The sequence below is a fragment of the Canis lupus genome, chromosome 33 (genome assembly GCF_048164855.1).
Source record: "Canis lupus baileyi chromosome 33, mCanLup2.hap1, whole genome shotgun sequence".
Classification (NCBI taxonomy): domain Eukaryota; kingdom Metazoa; phylum Chordata; class Mammalia; order Carnivora; family Canidae; genus Canis; species Canis lupus.
The window spans coordinates 819,703-834,614 of record NC_132870.1 but is presented as its reverse complement, the minus strand read 5'-3'; the positions used below and the strand labels follow the sequence as shown (position 1 = coordinate 834,614).

The window sequence follows — 14,912 nt, the reverse complement described above, 5'->3', positions numbered from 1 at the left end:
TGGTTTTGATTTGTCACCTTTTGTCTTTCTAGTGAAACAGGAAACATTAGAACCATGGTTTTCCCAGTGATGTATATCAATGAGGTAAGTCCCGGGAGGGAGCCACATATATATTTTACTTGTGGAAGCTTGGAAAACTTCCATTATGATGTCTACTATTGTAGCTCTGTAATTTAAGATGTGAGAAAGGGGGAAAGGTGATTTTTAAAAATTTGTCCTCAGAAAATTTGTTTATATGTTTATATGAGGCTGCCAATGTTTGAGATTTGAAAATGACAGAAACAAAATTTCCTTTCTCAAGAACATATTTTGGGTTCTGTCTTCTGAGAAGCTGGTTATGTAAGAAACAAAATGCAAAGGTAAGTGAAGTAATGTCAGACACTGTCGAAGCAAAAAAAATAGCCAAAACTCAGACAGATGGGCAGTTAAACCTTTCTTTGCATCTCCTCCATCTTTGAAACTCTCCCGGTTTGTAGAATGTTATCAGTTTACCATTCATGTAGTTGAGCAGGAGAAAAAGTGGGTAAAATTAAAATGATTAGCAATATTACATGAAAGTTTTATGTATGGTGGTTAAAGAAATGACTGAATAAAATGAGATACATTCTCATTAATTTTACTGGTGTGTGGTTGCCTTATCTTTTATATAGCATTGAGGGTTTTTCTTACTTTCTGGTAAACAAACATATATCATAGGACATAGATCGTGTCATAGTTCAAACAAAAAGGGTTTCCCTAATGAAATATTTCTTTCTTTCACAATGTACCCACAAAAATTTTATCCCTAGATGTTAGATATAAATTGAAGTTTTGCAAGTAAAAACTTTGTTTTTGGAAAGCTCAGAAAACACCTGCTATGTAAGACACTTTTGATAAATTCTTTTATGAATCACGTGCATTTATTATATATATACACACACATATCCTCAAGTTCCCTCTTTCTTCCACCCAGTTTTGTGGGGGAATACACTTGTAAGGGTGTTCCTTCTCCAATAAATTCTTGATTGGCTTGCTTCGGTTGTTAACAGTAGCGTCATTTAAAAAAGTTTTTATTATTTTTTCTGTTCCCTAAACTTGTTCTGTGTAGAAGATTCAGTAACAGGGATTGGCAAGAAAAAGGAAAATTAAAATAACTTTCACAAAACCTGGGCCACACTGACATTGTTTTGTTCTTGACTTGCTTCGTTTTACTCAAAAATGTTGTAAAATTGTTTCCAATGATACCTTTGTAAAATATAATTTAACAACAACAAAAAATATATATATAATTTAACATCTTACGCTTCGTAAAATGAACACATGCTCTTTATAGACCTCTTGGAAAACTAAAAATCTGTATTTTAGAAGTGAATTACCATACAGATATTGAATCATTATCTTGTACGCCCAAAACTAATATGTTATGTGTCAATTATACCTCAATTAAAAATTTTTTTAATATTTAACAAGTGAATCACTGATAAACTGTCCCTCAAAGACAAGTATAGCTGACATCTGCTTATGTTGTCTCTTAGTATTTTTCTAGTGTTGATATTAGATAGTTGAGACCATCCTGTAGATGCAGTTTTATAACATTCTTCTTTTTTTTTTTTTATAAAGATTTTATTTATTTATTCGTGAGAGACACAGAGAAGAGAGAGAGGCAGAGACACAGGCAGAGGGAGAAACAGGCCCCATGCAGGGAGCCCAACATGGGACTCCATCCCAGGACTCCAGGATCACCCCCAGGGCTGAAGGTGGCACTAAACCGCTGAGCCACCCAGGCTGCCCTCTCTTTTTTTTTTTTTCATTTGGCTTTACTTTGGTAGCCACATTTATAAACTTTTGAAGGGTTTGTGCTTACAATTCTAAGATAAGGCTTTTATCATTCCATAGGAAAAATTTAGGCAATACTTACCAACTTGTAGAATCTATTTGTGATTGCTCCTGTTGCTTGCTCATTGCTCATCACTGTTCTTGTTTGTGGAGAGGCACATGAAAGCAGGGCTTTTTGAAAACAAGGAAGGACCCTGTTCTGGCAGCTTATGTTCATAGTTATGGCATATTTGAAGTCCCCTCCAACTCAGCCTTTGCTTTACTTTGCTTTTTGGTTGAAGACTATATTGAGTCCAGGGAATTACAGAGTAAAACCTTGTGCTTTCGGTGCCTCCCTAGAAAGAATTTGACTTTACTCTAGAAAAAGAAAACATTAAACCTTGAGGTGACCTTGAGATTGCTCTCCCACTTCCTTTTTTCAGAGAAGGAGACTCTAACATGGATGGATCTTGGTCAGTTGCTGGAACCACCAGCCCTAGAAACCCATCCTTTGTTTCAGTCTAGTACAGATTCAGCCTAAATTAAGCCGAAAGTTTCATTTGTTGCTCATAATTTTTATGAAATTAAGTTCTCCAGACACCTCACTCATTGTAATTTACAGAGATAAGATCTTTGTTCTGTTTAGAAAGTGTTATCCTAGAACATTTTCTTGGTTATCAACACCCTCTGGAATTCTAGTGAGCCTCAAGACTTCCTTGGACACTCTACTGAGACCTCTGGTCTTTTTTAAGAAATGTATTTTTTTTAAGAAGCATTTTTTTAAAGATTTTATTTTTAAGTAATCTCTACACCTAACATGGGCTTGAACTTATAACCTAGAACTTACAGCCTAGAGCCCAAGAGTCTCATGCTCTACTAACTGAGTCAGCCAGGTGCCCCGAGACCTCTGGTCTTGATTAGTAGAGATTAACCAAAACAATAAATTATACTTTCCACATACCATTGTTGGAATGTTTCATTCATTCAACCAACTGACATTAATGTAGCACCTACTGTGTGTAGAGTGCTATTCCTAAAGTTGAGGTGACTGAGATATAAGTCTTTCCTCTGGAAATCTGTCACAAGGAGATCTGCAGATAAACAGACAGTTACAACACAGAGTGCAGAGTGATTTTAGAGGTGTTTTAGGGGAGTAATTTGAAAGAGCAATAAAGGGCTAACCAGGCCTGAGATGGCCAGAGAAAACTTCTGGGTGGAAGTTAGGCTGAGTTGGATTTTATTTATTTATTTTTTTGCTGAGTTGGATTTTATTTTATTTTATTTTATTTTTTTAAGAATTTTTAAAATTTTAATACAGTTCAAATCAGTGGGCCAGGTTCATTTTAGCTCCTTCACTGCCAAACCTGGGGGCAGAGACTGCTTGAGTTTCTCTGCCTTCTCTTTGTCTGTGATGACCAAAGTATAAAGATATCAGCTGCATCGAACTTTAAACTTCACATTATCCTTATTCTTCTTGATCTTGACGGATTTGGCATCCTTCCGCTGGGCCGTCAGCAAGAAGTCCTTGATTTCCTCGATTTTGCGAGGCATGGCAACGGGGGTCGCGGGGGTCGCGGGGGTCAGCGCGCGGCCGGCCCAGCAGGCAGCAGGAATCGCTGAGTTGGATTTTTTTTTTCTGATGAGTAAAATTATTTTATTTTATTTTATTTTATTTTATTTTATTTTATTTTAATAAAATAATTTTTATTGGTGTTCAACTTACCAACATACAGAATAACACCCAGTGCTCATCCCGTCAAGTGTCCCCCTCAGTGCCCGTCACCCACTCACCCCCACCCCCCGCCCTCCTCCCCTTCCACCACCCCTAGTTCGTTTCCCAGAGTCAGGAGTCTTTACGTTCTGTCTCCCTTTCTGATATTTCCCACACATTTCTTCTCCCTTCCCTTATATTCCCGCTGAGTTGGATTTTAAAGGATGAGTTGGAGTCGTCAGATACAAAAGATGGTATTATCTCATTATTTTTTAATACTTTTTCCCTCCTATTTCCAACCTTCCTTCCTTTGAAAGGAAGATATGTTTTCAGGGGAAAAAAAATGTAAATGAATAAATGCCCCCTCTGGTTACTCTAATTTATAAATGGATTTTCGGTATCTCTGATTTGCTAATGGGAAGACTTACCCAAACTGTGTTTAATGATTTGGAGGAGAGATATAGCAAAAAAAAAAAAAACCTCTACACCCTGAATATTAAGTAATCGGGGGATATTATTTTCTTGCCTTCCAGAGTGTTCTCATTGATAAAGATACTGCAAGTCGACTAAAGTCTGTGATTAACACTACTTTGATCATCACCAACATACCCTACATTGTCATGGCGCTGGGTGTGTTTTTTGGTTTGATCTTCACTTGGCTTGCATGCAGAGGACAGGGATCCATGGATGAGGTGAGCAGTGGCTGAAGGAACTTCTCTCTTACTGGATAACTTTATCTGAGGAAGTCAACTGTACTTCATTGAAGGGCTGTCAACTGGCTCTATCACCCAGAATCCTCAGGATGGATTCTGAGATTTTATGCTGAGCACAGTGACTTCGTGGTTACATCACTACTAAACCAAATGGGAAGCAAGGGGAGTGTCTCAAAGAGGGAGGAGTAATACAGTAGTATTGTCCCATCTTGGGGGCTGTCTTCATGGATGTGGAATCCCTGGGAGTAAACTTAATGTTTCTGAAAATAGCCAGAAAGGAGAGGAAGATCATTTAACAGCTAAACATCTGGGCTTTGGTGTCAGACTGCCTAGGTTCAAATCCCAATTCTGCCATTTAATGGTTATGTGGCACTAGAAACTGTGCCTCAGTTCTTCATCTGTAAGGTGAGATAAGAGAGCTTGCTTTTGGAGGTTTTTGTAAGGATTAGATGATATAGTAAACAGAAAGCAGTTGGCCCAATGTTAGCATTTAGTAGGAGCTCAATAAACATTAGTTATGTGATGAAATAATTCGAAGATTGTAGAGCAAGGCAACCAGAGACTTGCTTGGAAAGAATCGTATTATATTAGAAGATACCTATCGCTGAGTCGTCACTGCATAGGAAATGACTGGCGCAGGGGAGCAGTAACTTTCTTGGAGTGAAGGGAACCCCCTCTAGCCCCCCTGCCACTCCCCAACCAAATGGGTGGGCTAAATAAGGTTAGGTTGGCCTCCCTGAGTGACCAGCCGGCCAACCTAGCTCAACCTTCAATAAGCCTTTCCTGTGGGATCCTTTCTTAAAATTCTCAGCAACTTTCCTTTTTTGCAGCAAAGGCTTCCCCCCACGCCCCTTCTAGCTGCTTCAGCTAAGTGTCTGAAGCAAATGTGAAGTAGGAAATGAAATAGGTTGAAACCATCTCAATAATATTAGCTCAGATTTCCCTGTGTTCTATATTCTTCCATGATTTCCCTTAACCTGTGCCCATCAAGTTAGCATGAATTAGGTGTGAGGCAATTATTTTGCCATTTCTATGTGTGGATCTCACTTGCAGTCTGACGTGCCGCCACTGAGATGTCCATAAGCACAGGTGATAGCCCATGTATGTTATCACTACTCCTACAATTAACCGCCTTCATGGAGTCAACAAGCAAGCAATGATTGAGCAGCCCCCACCTCTGAGACATTGTTCTCTGACAGGTTTCAAACCAGGGAGGAGCCAAAGCCATGGAGTGTGATGAGGGTTATAGTCCAGGTGGATGCCAGGAAGGGCACTGCTCTGGTATCAGGGGTGGGGAAGGGGAGGTTGGAGCAGGCCTCGCCAGAGGGTGAGGGCTGAATGGCAGAGCAGCAGCAGGCTGAGTGACAAGAGAGGGGAGTGTGACAGCCGCCATCCTGTCAGTCTCCCCTCCTTTCATCTTCCTCCACCCCCTGCACCCCAACGTTTTCCATCCTGGGAGAACTTTCTGAAGTGAATACCTGACCTCTCTGTCCCCTCTCTTCCGAGTCTCAGGGAACTCCGGATGAAAGAGCACCCCTCATACGAACCTAACCTAACGGAGGCCCGAGCTTGGTGAAGGAGCCCTGTGACTGTCCTGACAGGGACCCAACATGAGGAAACTATCCACGTCTTCACAGGAATGTTGCCTGTTGTAGTGAGGAGGGAGGAGACCCTGTGCTGGCAAATGACCAGAGCATTGTGGCAGGAGGTTAAATAATGGACTGACATGGTTGCCTGTTAGGCTTTATAAAATTGTTTTGTTTTCCATGTGTCTAGCAAGTATTTAATAAACTCTTGTAATTTTTTTGTTATCAGGTGCTGGTAGCTCCAGAATTTTGTGACAACTGTTGTGGTTAAAATGTATCTGTATCGCTTGTTAACGTTCCCTGGTCTAACCTTACTCAGTAAGCTTTATTCACCAAACTTTGTGCTCAAAATATATCAATACTATTTTATGTTCATTTCACCCCCAAAAGAGAAGTAAATAAGAGTTCGGAACCCAGGGTAAAATGGTAGCCTCATTCAATACATCATTAAAATGCATCTTATTTCCTCTTTAAAAAACGTGATTTATTGTATTTCATGCTAATCTTCAGTTCAGAATTCCTCCAGGAAAATAATTCAATCTTTTGACTACTTTCACACTGGCTGCAAACCAAGCAGGGAAAGGGTAGGGTGAGGGGAGGTTATGCAGTGGAGCAGTACCCTGGAGTTGAGAGTGATAAACCCCTGAGGCTTTTGTATTTGTACTTTTGTGAATTTAGAGAATGCAAAAATATGTTGGTGAGGACATTCTTCTCATAAAGAGTAGAAGTAAATGCTGGTTGTGAATTTGTGGGTAGCCTGGATTTTCTTTTTCTTTTTTTTTTTTCTTTTTTAGTTTAATGATCTTAATGTGGAAAGGTGCTTCTGGGAGGTGCTTCTGGCAGGTGTCTAATATTTTCCCCCAGTCACCCTTGCCAAATATGATACTCTATTAAGTACAATATTATTGAGTGATTCTTTGTGCAGTTATTTATGAGTATGGGAGATCTCTCCATATCTAGCTCAGTGTTTTTCCTTCCTCAGATCTGGTGCCTTCCAGTTCTATGGCTCACTGTCACTCACTGAATAGAGAAACACGTGCCTTGCACTTCCTGCGACAGTCATCTTGCTGACAGAATGAACGATGGTGTTTTAAAATATTGCACAGGAAATGCTTTAAAGAAAGGTCCCTGGGCACCCAGGAGCAGAACTATCTCTCTCCTCAGAAGACCTCGTGGTTTGCAGTGCCACCTAAATCAAAGGGTTAGGAACCATCATATGTTACAAGTTCAAGCATATTTAAGGGAATTTTCTTCCTCCTCAAAGCTCACTATTCATTTTTGATTGAGAAACTTATACAGTTATCCAGCAAAGTGCACATAGAATTTCTTAACAACTGAATCATTTTATAGGATTTTCTGTCTAAAACTGGATTTCAGTGTAAGCAAGTGAAAAAAAGCAAGCCATGGATTTCACAAATATAGCTTCTGATTCCTCTATGGAGGCAATAAATCCCATTGCCCTAATTTCTTTCTCTCTACACTAAAGCAGGATGTGACATGTTCCCTTCCTGAAGGGGCAATTCATTGACTCCCAACTTCTCTATAAATTAAGAGAACTTATAGATATCCCAAATCACCAAAATGTGAAAAACTAAATCGAGAATATCTTCAATAACACCAAATATCTAGATTCTTTAAATTTCTCAATATTAAACTATATAATTGGCACACCTTCTTCTTTTGTGCATCCACTTACCCACACCAATAAAACTGGTAAACCAGTGCGTATTCATTGTTTCACCCTATTATCAGAGTATAGTCATCTGTGAGGAGGAAATTTTTAAATACTATGAATGATAACAGTTGATTTACACTTTAGATTGAATTCCACACAGGCAAGGGAGACCAAAAATATATTACCGCCATGTGATTCTTAATAGTTATTTGGCTTGGAATCCCCTTTGATATTCTTTCTGAAAAATCTGTGGCAAGCCCAAAAGCTGCAGTCAAGATTATAGATTGGTTAAGAAGAATGAATGTGCCTATTGGCTTTAGGTTGAAAATAACAAACTATTCCTCATGCATTATCCTGGAAAGGCCCCCAAAGTCTTTGTGATTCTCATAATCACAGAATATGTGTGTCCTGTACTATGATACTCCACTTAGGGAAAAACCAGAGGGAGGCTTACCTTGCTTCTCTCAGAGAAAATTGAGAGTTAAGCACAGGACAGCAAATGGGCTTTGCCACTTTTAGCTCAAGGCTTTTCCTCCTGGACTTTATTTCCTCATGCTCTAGAAAGATTGCTAATGGTCAAGTGGAACAAGTACTATATGACTAACCCCTATTGGGGTTTTTACTTAAGGTAGGCTTTTTTTTTTTTTTTTTTTTAAAGATTTTATTTATTTACTCATGAGAGACACAGAGAAAGAGAGGCAGAGACACAGGCAGAGGGAGAAGCAGGCTCCATGCAGGGAGCCACATGCCGGACTCCATCCCGGGTCTCCAGGATCACACCCTGGGCTGAAGGCGGCGCTAAACCGCTGAGCCACCTGGGCTGCCCCAGTAGGGTCTTTTTTTAATTTAAATTGCTTGAGATTTGAGTTCTGCAGAAGGTGACCTTCACACTTGGCCCTCTGGGCATTATTAGTGGACTTAATTGCTCATGGCTATTAAACAGAATATTGAGCAGAATGTTCTTACTGTAGCTTAAATAGTTGGTTCATTTCATGTGATTCTTGACGTGTTTACTTCTATCCTTAATGCAATGGAGTATTTCGCTAATAAAACTATTTATATGAAATTGCACTGGAAATGGTATGTCATCAGATGACCACTCATCTCGAGAGTTTCATTTGAAAGATGCTCTTTGCCTCTTGACAGATGCAGGCCTGAATCTCATCTGTCGGGCCATTTGTGACTTCTGTTCAGCTGTGGTGGACAGTTCTAGGCAGCCTGACAAGTCGAACTTGAAGCAGGTTCTATGCTGTGCTCATCTGCCCGAGGGCTTTCTCCAGAACCCTCGAAGTCCCACAGAAGCCCTGAGGGCTCAGGAGACCCAGGTATTGACCCTTAACCAAGGGGGCAGGAATCAGCTGATAAGTACTTCAGTCCTCAGAGGTTCATTCTATGTGATTCCTCAACTAGGACTGCCCACAGTAGGATTGCCTTCATATCATCATTTCTTCCTTCCCTGTCTCACACTCCCCAAGCCCCCCTCCACCACCACCCCTTCGACTGCTGCTTCCTCCCAAATAACCTACCTGCACTAACATCCTTATTCATGCCTGCTTCCAGGTAAACATGAACTAAGTGCATGCAAGTCCACCCAGAAGGGCCTGGCAGGGCCAGAGAGCTATGGGAGAGGTAGTGGACCTACATTTCTACAGACATTGCTACTGAAATTATTAGTCTCCAAATTAAGACTACCTTTAAAATCTTTCCCATCCAAATAATACTGCATCTTATTTCTGGAATCAGAGCAAATTCAGATCAGTCATAACATATCTTAGCTCAGTGTTATAAATGTCTTTATGTATCAAGGACACTTGATCCCCAACGTACGTGCTTCCAAGGAACCCTGAATTTGATTTTAGCTGGCTTATGTCATAAGGGGAACTCTGAATATCTATTTCTGTTTTCTCAAAGGTATATAGAGACATCTGGAATGTGGTAACATACCAATCTGCATTATTTCAAATCAAGAAGAACGGTCCAGAAAATATATTTAAAAGAATACTGATAAGGGGTGACAGGTGCTGCCAGGTATTAAAGCATATACATACCCATGAACAGTAATTAAGAAAGTGTGGTATAGGGTGAGTGATAGAGAATAGAAAGTCCAGAAACATGGATACACACCTAACTAACACAAGATAAAGTTCCCATTTCCAGTGATAACTGTAGTCTTTCATGTATTCGACTAATATATATTTTATTTTTAAACCTTTATTGAGCCATAACTCTCATGCCATAAAAATTTAAAAGCACAACACAATGGTTTTTAGTAAATTTACTAAATTTAGATTTAGTAAATCTAGATTTAAATGTAGTTTTAGAACATGATCACCTCACTAAAATTCCTCATTGGTTTATAGTTAATCTCCATTCCCATTCCCAGCCCCAAGAAGCCACTAATCTACTTTCTCTGTATAGATTTGCTTTTTCTGGACATTTCATAGAAGGAAACTCATATAGTGTGTGGTCTTTAGGGCCTAGCTTCTTTCTACATTATACTTTAAAATAATGTATTCAACAGATTTTATTGGGTAGCCCCTTTATGCCAGGCACTATTAACTAGGCTATTGGATCTTACAGTCTACCAGGGGAAACAGCAACCAAATAATCATAAATGTAAAATTTCAACTAAGTTTCATGATACTCTGGGAACATGGCTTGGAATTGAAGGAAGGCTTCCCCAAAGAAGTAGCATTTACTGAGACTGAAGACTAGGTGTAATTAGGCAAAGTGAAACATTTCAGAGGAAAGAGGTCATGGCCAGGAACAGGAAGAAACACATTTACAAGTAACAGAAAATATTTGCTTGGAGTTCAGAGGGAAGAAAAGTGGAAGATAAGGTTGGAGAGAAAGGCAGGGTCCAGGTCAAGTTGGGTCTTACTAAGCCAGTTTAAAGACCAAAAGGTCTATTTTAAGACCAATGGGAAACCATTGATTGTTGTAAATTGGATTTTGGGAGACGGGAGAGAAATGGGACACGTGGCAGGTTTTAGAAAGGCCTACACTAACTGCAAGGTGAATGAACTGGAAGAGTCTACATGAATGCAGGGTGGTCAGTTTGGAGGCTGCTGTGTTAGGTGGGTCCCTTTGGGGTCTCCGTTGGCATGCAAGATGGATCTTGCCTCGGGGTGTCTACCACAAAGCCGCATAGCAGGGGCTTTATTGGGGGAAATAAAGATATATAGGGGCAGGACAGCAAGAAAAAAGGCACAGATCCTCCATTTCTTGTCATCCCATGGAGAGGCCAATATGGGCCAGAGTCCTGTTTGGTCTCACAAAGGAGCACACACACATCTGTCTTCTAGTCCCCTCTTTTAAGGAGCAAGCATGAAGAAACAGTTCTGTCAATGAAGGAATGTACAAGCCACCGAGCAACAGGCAGTTGGGACTGAGGTGGATGCTTTATAGAAATTGTCTGTGAATGCAGCTGCCTATGGAATGTTACAGTCTCCACCACTGGGGTAAAGAAAACTCTGGTTCCATGGGCCCTGAGCTTGGGTGCAGAAGGGGAACTCTTAGCCACAGCTAGCTTGTTGTCCAGGCAACCCAGAATGAAGTCCCAGTGCCACAGTCCTGCTGTGTCTGGGTAGGGGTTGGCAAACCTTGTCTATAAAGGGCCAGATGAAAAAGTTTTGGCTTTGCAAGCCTCTCTTGTCACAACTACTCAAGTCTGCTCTTGTATAATAAAAGCAGTTGTAGACAACATGTAAACAAACCGATGTGTCTGTGTTCTGATAAAACTGTATTTATACAAATAGACGACAGTCCACGTTGGGCCATCATTAGCTGATCCCTGATCTAGGCAAAAGATTATGGTAATTTCAATTGTGGAGATGGCAGTGGGGATGAAATATTTTACAAATGTTTAAAAGATAAAATATGTGGGACTTGAAGATGAATATGGGAAAGGCAAGGGAGAGGGACAGGTCAAAGAACTCATTCATCGGTTCCATGGTCCTGAGTAAGGTCTGTCACGGGGGCAGGCACTCTGTTAGCAGTAGGGATACAAGCAGTAAAAACAAAAACAAAAACAAAACAGTTCCCTACCTCACAATCTTATATTAAATCTGGGAAGCAATAAATAGGTGGTAGTAAGTACTAAGAATATTTAAGTAGCCACAGTGACAAGATAGGAATGTGTTATTTTAGAAAAGGTAATCAGGGAAGGCTTCCTATGGAAGAAACATTCACCCATTCCTTTCATCCCCAGTCTTTCTCCCCTTCCATCCATTATTTCTGTGATTTCACTCTGCGGGTTCTCCTAGCTCTCCAGCCATACTCTCTCAGGTTCCCTTGAGGGCTGTTTGTTCTCTCAATTCCTGTGATCAGCTGCAACTTCTCACTTGGTAACTCTTCCTGACAATCTCATGGACTCCCTGACTTCAGTGACAACCTAAACACCTACAACCAAAACACAAATCTCTGTTTAACCTCAGCCACACGTACCAAACACATGCTGGATATCCTCAGCCAGACTGTCCCCAAATCCAGAAAGTAAAAAAAAGGTAAATTAATTTTTCCTTGTCTTCGTTCCAAATTCCCATTGCTGGGGAACGGCATCACCATCTACCCAGTTGTACCTGCTAGGAAGCAGGACTCTCGCTAGACTCCTTCCCTGCCTTCCCTCCACATCCCATTAGTCATCAAGGCCATCTGCTCTGTGTCTCACCCTGGGGTCCTCTTCCCTGCATCAGTGCTCTCACTGGGACTCTTGCAGTTACTATTGCCATGATTTAATTTTTGAACAGGTAAACCGTTTACATTTTCAAGAAGCATAAAATGGGTTTACAGTGAAAAGTCTTCCTCCACCCTCTTCATCCTCCCAGAGGCAACTAATTTACTCACTTTTTAATATATACTTTTCCAGGAATAGTTTATACGAAAATGTATATTTATATATTCTAAACTTTTTTTCAGTCACTAAAATTGTAGCATGCCATAGACAGTTTTCTAATTGTTTTCTATGTAATACATCTTTGAGATCTTTCTTTTCAGTAAAGAGCTTTACTGTTTCCATTTCATGCCTGAATCGTATTCATTTGTATAAATGCTGCTTTTTAGGCAAACCCGTTTGTTTCCAGTCACTGGTTATTATTATTATTATTTTTTTTTTTTAATTTTTTTATTTATTTATGATAGTCACAGAGAGAGAGAGAGAGAGGCAGAGACATAGGCAGAGGGAGAAGCAGGCTCCATGCACCGGGAGCCTGATGTGGGATTCGATCCCGGGTCTCCAGGATCGCGCCCTGGGCCAAAGGCAGGCGCCAAACCGCTGCGCCACCCAGGGATCCCCTCACTGGTTATTATAAACAATGCTGCACCAATAACTTTGTGTCGCATAATTTTGCCAAATCGTTTATAAGATAAATTCCTAGAAGTAGCTGGGTCCAAGGATTTGTAATTTTGATAGACACAATGGCTTTTGTTATTGTTTTTATTTAGGTATTTAAGCACACAGATTTAAGAATCAAATAATTCTATAAGGTTTGTTATTGAAGAAAAAAAAAAAAAGGAACCTAAACAGATACCCTTCTCAAAGAAACCTGTTAACACCTTTTATTTTAAATTTTTTTTTTATTTACCACCATGACTATCATACTTTGGATGACACATTTGTTGCTATAACGTGTGAAATAAAGTAGATGCTCAAAACATACATATACACCTTTCCTAATTGATATAGTCTTTACTTGCTTCGAAACTTCCCACTATTTGTACAATCTCCATAATTCTTAATTTCGTGTATTCCTTTTCTTTTCAATGATTGATGTACAACAGTGGGATGTCTTTTCTCTCACGAGAGGTGAAGTGTCCAAATTACAAAATACTGCAGGCGAAAGTCTGCAAAAAAATCAATGTGATGCAGCATTTATTCTGAGATATCAACAATAAATTCTTTTTGAAAATCATTATTACTTTATTATTAATAAATTATCGTTACATTATTTTGCAATAATGATTATTATTATTATTTTTTGCAATAATGATTATTAATACGACTCATTTGAGAGAGCAGGAGATAAACACCTTCCCCTGCTGGTTTCTAGCTCGTTACCGCCCTTGTCTTAGGAGGACGGTGCAGAGAGATCAACACTTGGGCATGGATCGCAGATGCCAGTGTCGACATCTTCCATCATCTCGAGAAAATTTTCAGTACCGTACAGTCAAAAAATCAATTTCAAATACACCTGTGCGTGTCTTAAAAACAAACAAAAAAAATGCATTTATAAACAAGAATAGGAAAAATGCTAGGCCAGTACTGCCCGGAAGAGGAGCCGGCGTCAGGGAGACGCTTGGAGGCCTTCAGCGGGGTCGGGGCGTCCTTCCACCTCGGAGCGGAACGTCAAGTCTTTTTTTTAAATTTTTATTTATTAATTTTTATTTATTTATGATAGTCCCACAGAGAGAGAGAGAGAGAGAGAGGCAGAGACACAGGCAGAGGGAGAAGCAGGCTCCACGCAGGGAGCCCGACTGGGACTGGATCCCGGGTCTCCAGGGTCGCGCCCAACCGCTGCCCCGCAGGGATCTCACGTCAAGTCGTCACTGAGATGCACGCCCGGCCTGCAAGACGCAAAAAGCCAAGACAGTCCAAGCAGAGGGGCCACCCGACTCACCGCAGTCCGGGGCTGGAGTCCGCTCCTCGGCACCCGCTGCCCCGAGGCCGCCGCTGGCGGAGGAGGCGGCACGGTGGGGCCTGTCCCTGCTCACGTGCCGACTCCCAGACGACTCGGGGCGGTAGAACACGGGAAAGAGGCCGCTTCGGGGTCCTCGTGAGCTCCGGCGTGACCGTGGGCTCCGCGCTGCGGAGACGGGGATCGCGGCCTCCCGCCCGGTCCCCGCCACACGCCCGTCAGCAGCGGAGCCCGCCTCCGCCCGGGCCCTCCCTGAGGCGCTGAGCCCGGGGCCCGCGGCACCGCCGCGACGTCACGCCCTGCGCCGCGGGACGCGCTCAGGCCCCGGAAGCGGGCGGACCCGGCGCGCTCCCGCCAGGCCCCGCCCCTGCGCTTCCGGCGTTCGGGCTTCCGAGGCGCGGCCAGAAAAGGGCCGGAACTCGGTGAGCCGGAGGCGGCTCTCGGCGGGACTGAAGAGCGGCGCGCACCGAGGGTCGTGGGGGCGGCGCCTGCGTCCCCTGCTCGCGCGACATGGCCTTCAACTTCGGGGCTCCCTCGGGCACCTCTGGCACCGCCGCGGCCCCCGCGGCCCCCGCGGGTGAGTGGTCCTCCCGGGAAGGAGGGGCGGCCCCCGGTGCAGCCCCCCGGCCCGAGCCTGTGCGGCCCGGAGACCCTGGGGGTGTCCTGGCTGCTTGGGGACTCCGGGGGCTCCGGGCCAGGGGCCGCGGCTGAGCGGGCCCGGGCGGCTCCTGAGGAGGCCGCGGGGGTTCCGAGGCCCAGCCCGTGGCTCCCCGCACAGCGTCGCCCTCCCGGGGTCCGCTT

The 14,912-nt window shown here is 42.4% G+C and overlaps 2 protein-coding genes and 1 pseudogene across 7 annotated transcripts in view; 2 read left to right on the top strand and 1 right to left on the bottom strand.

Moving 5' to 3' along the window:
- SCARB2 (scavenger receptor class B member 2) overlaps positions 1-6,549 on the top strand; it is a 75,167-nt gene extending 68,618 nt beyond the window's left edge. For 3 of the 5 annotated variants that reach the window (XM_072810506.1, XM_072810509.1, XM_072810511.1), the window contains 3 exons: positions 33-84; positions 4,039-4,197; positions 5,725-6,549. In XM_072810506.1, coding sequence (XP_072666607.1) covers positions 33-84; positions 4,039-4,197; positions 5,725-5,769 — 256 coding nt within the window. In that variant the 3' untranslated portion in view covers positions 5,770-6,549. The remainder of the gene's footprint in view (positions 1-32; positions 85-4,038; positions 4,198-5,724) is intronic. The other 2 variants (XM_072810508.1, XM_072810510.1) reach the window with 1 other exon arrangement.
- On the bottom strand, positions 3,061-14,869 carry LOC140623812 (large ribosomal subunit protein eL38 pseudogene; annotated as a pseudogene).
- NUP54 (nucleoporin 54) overlaps positions 14,505-14,912 on the top strand; it is a 30,875-nt gene continuing 30,467 nt past the window's right edge. Inside the window, exon 1 of one of the 2 annotated variants that reach the window (XM_072810504.1) lies at positions 14,505-14,688. In XM_072810504.1, the coding sequence (XP_072666605.1) occupies positions 14,622-14,688 (67 nt within the window). In that variant the 5' untranslated portion in view covers positions 14,505-14,621. The remainder of the gene's footprint in view (positions 14,689-14,912) is intronic. The other variant, XM_072810505.1, reaches the window with a different exon arrangement.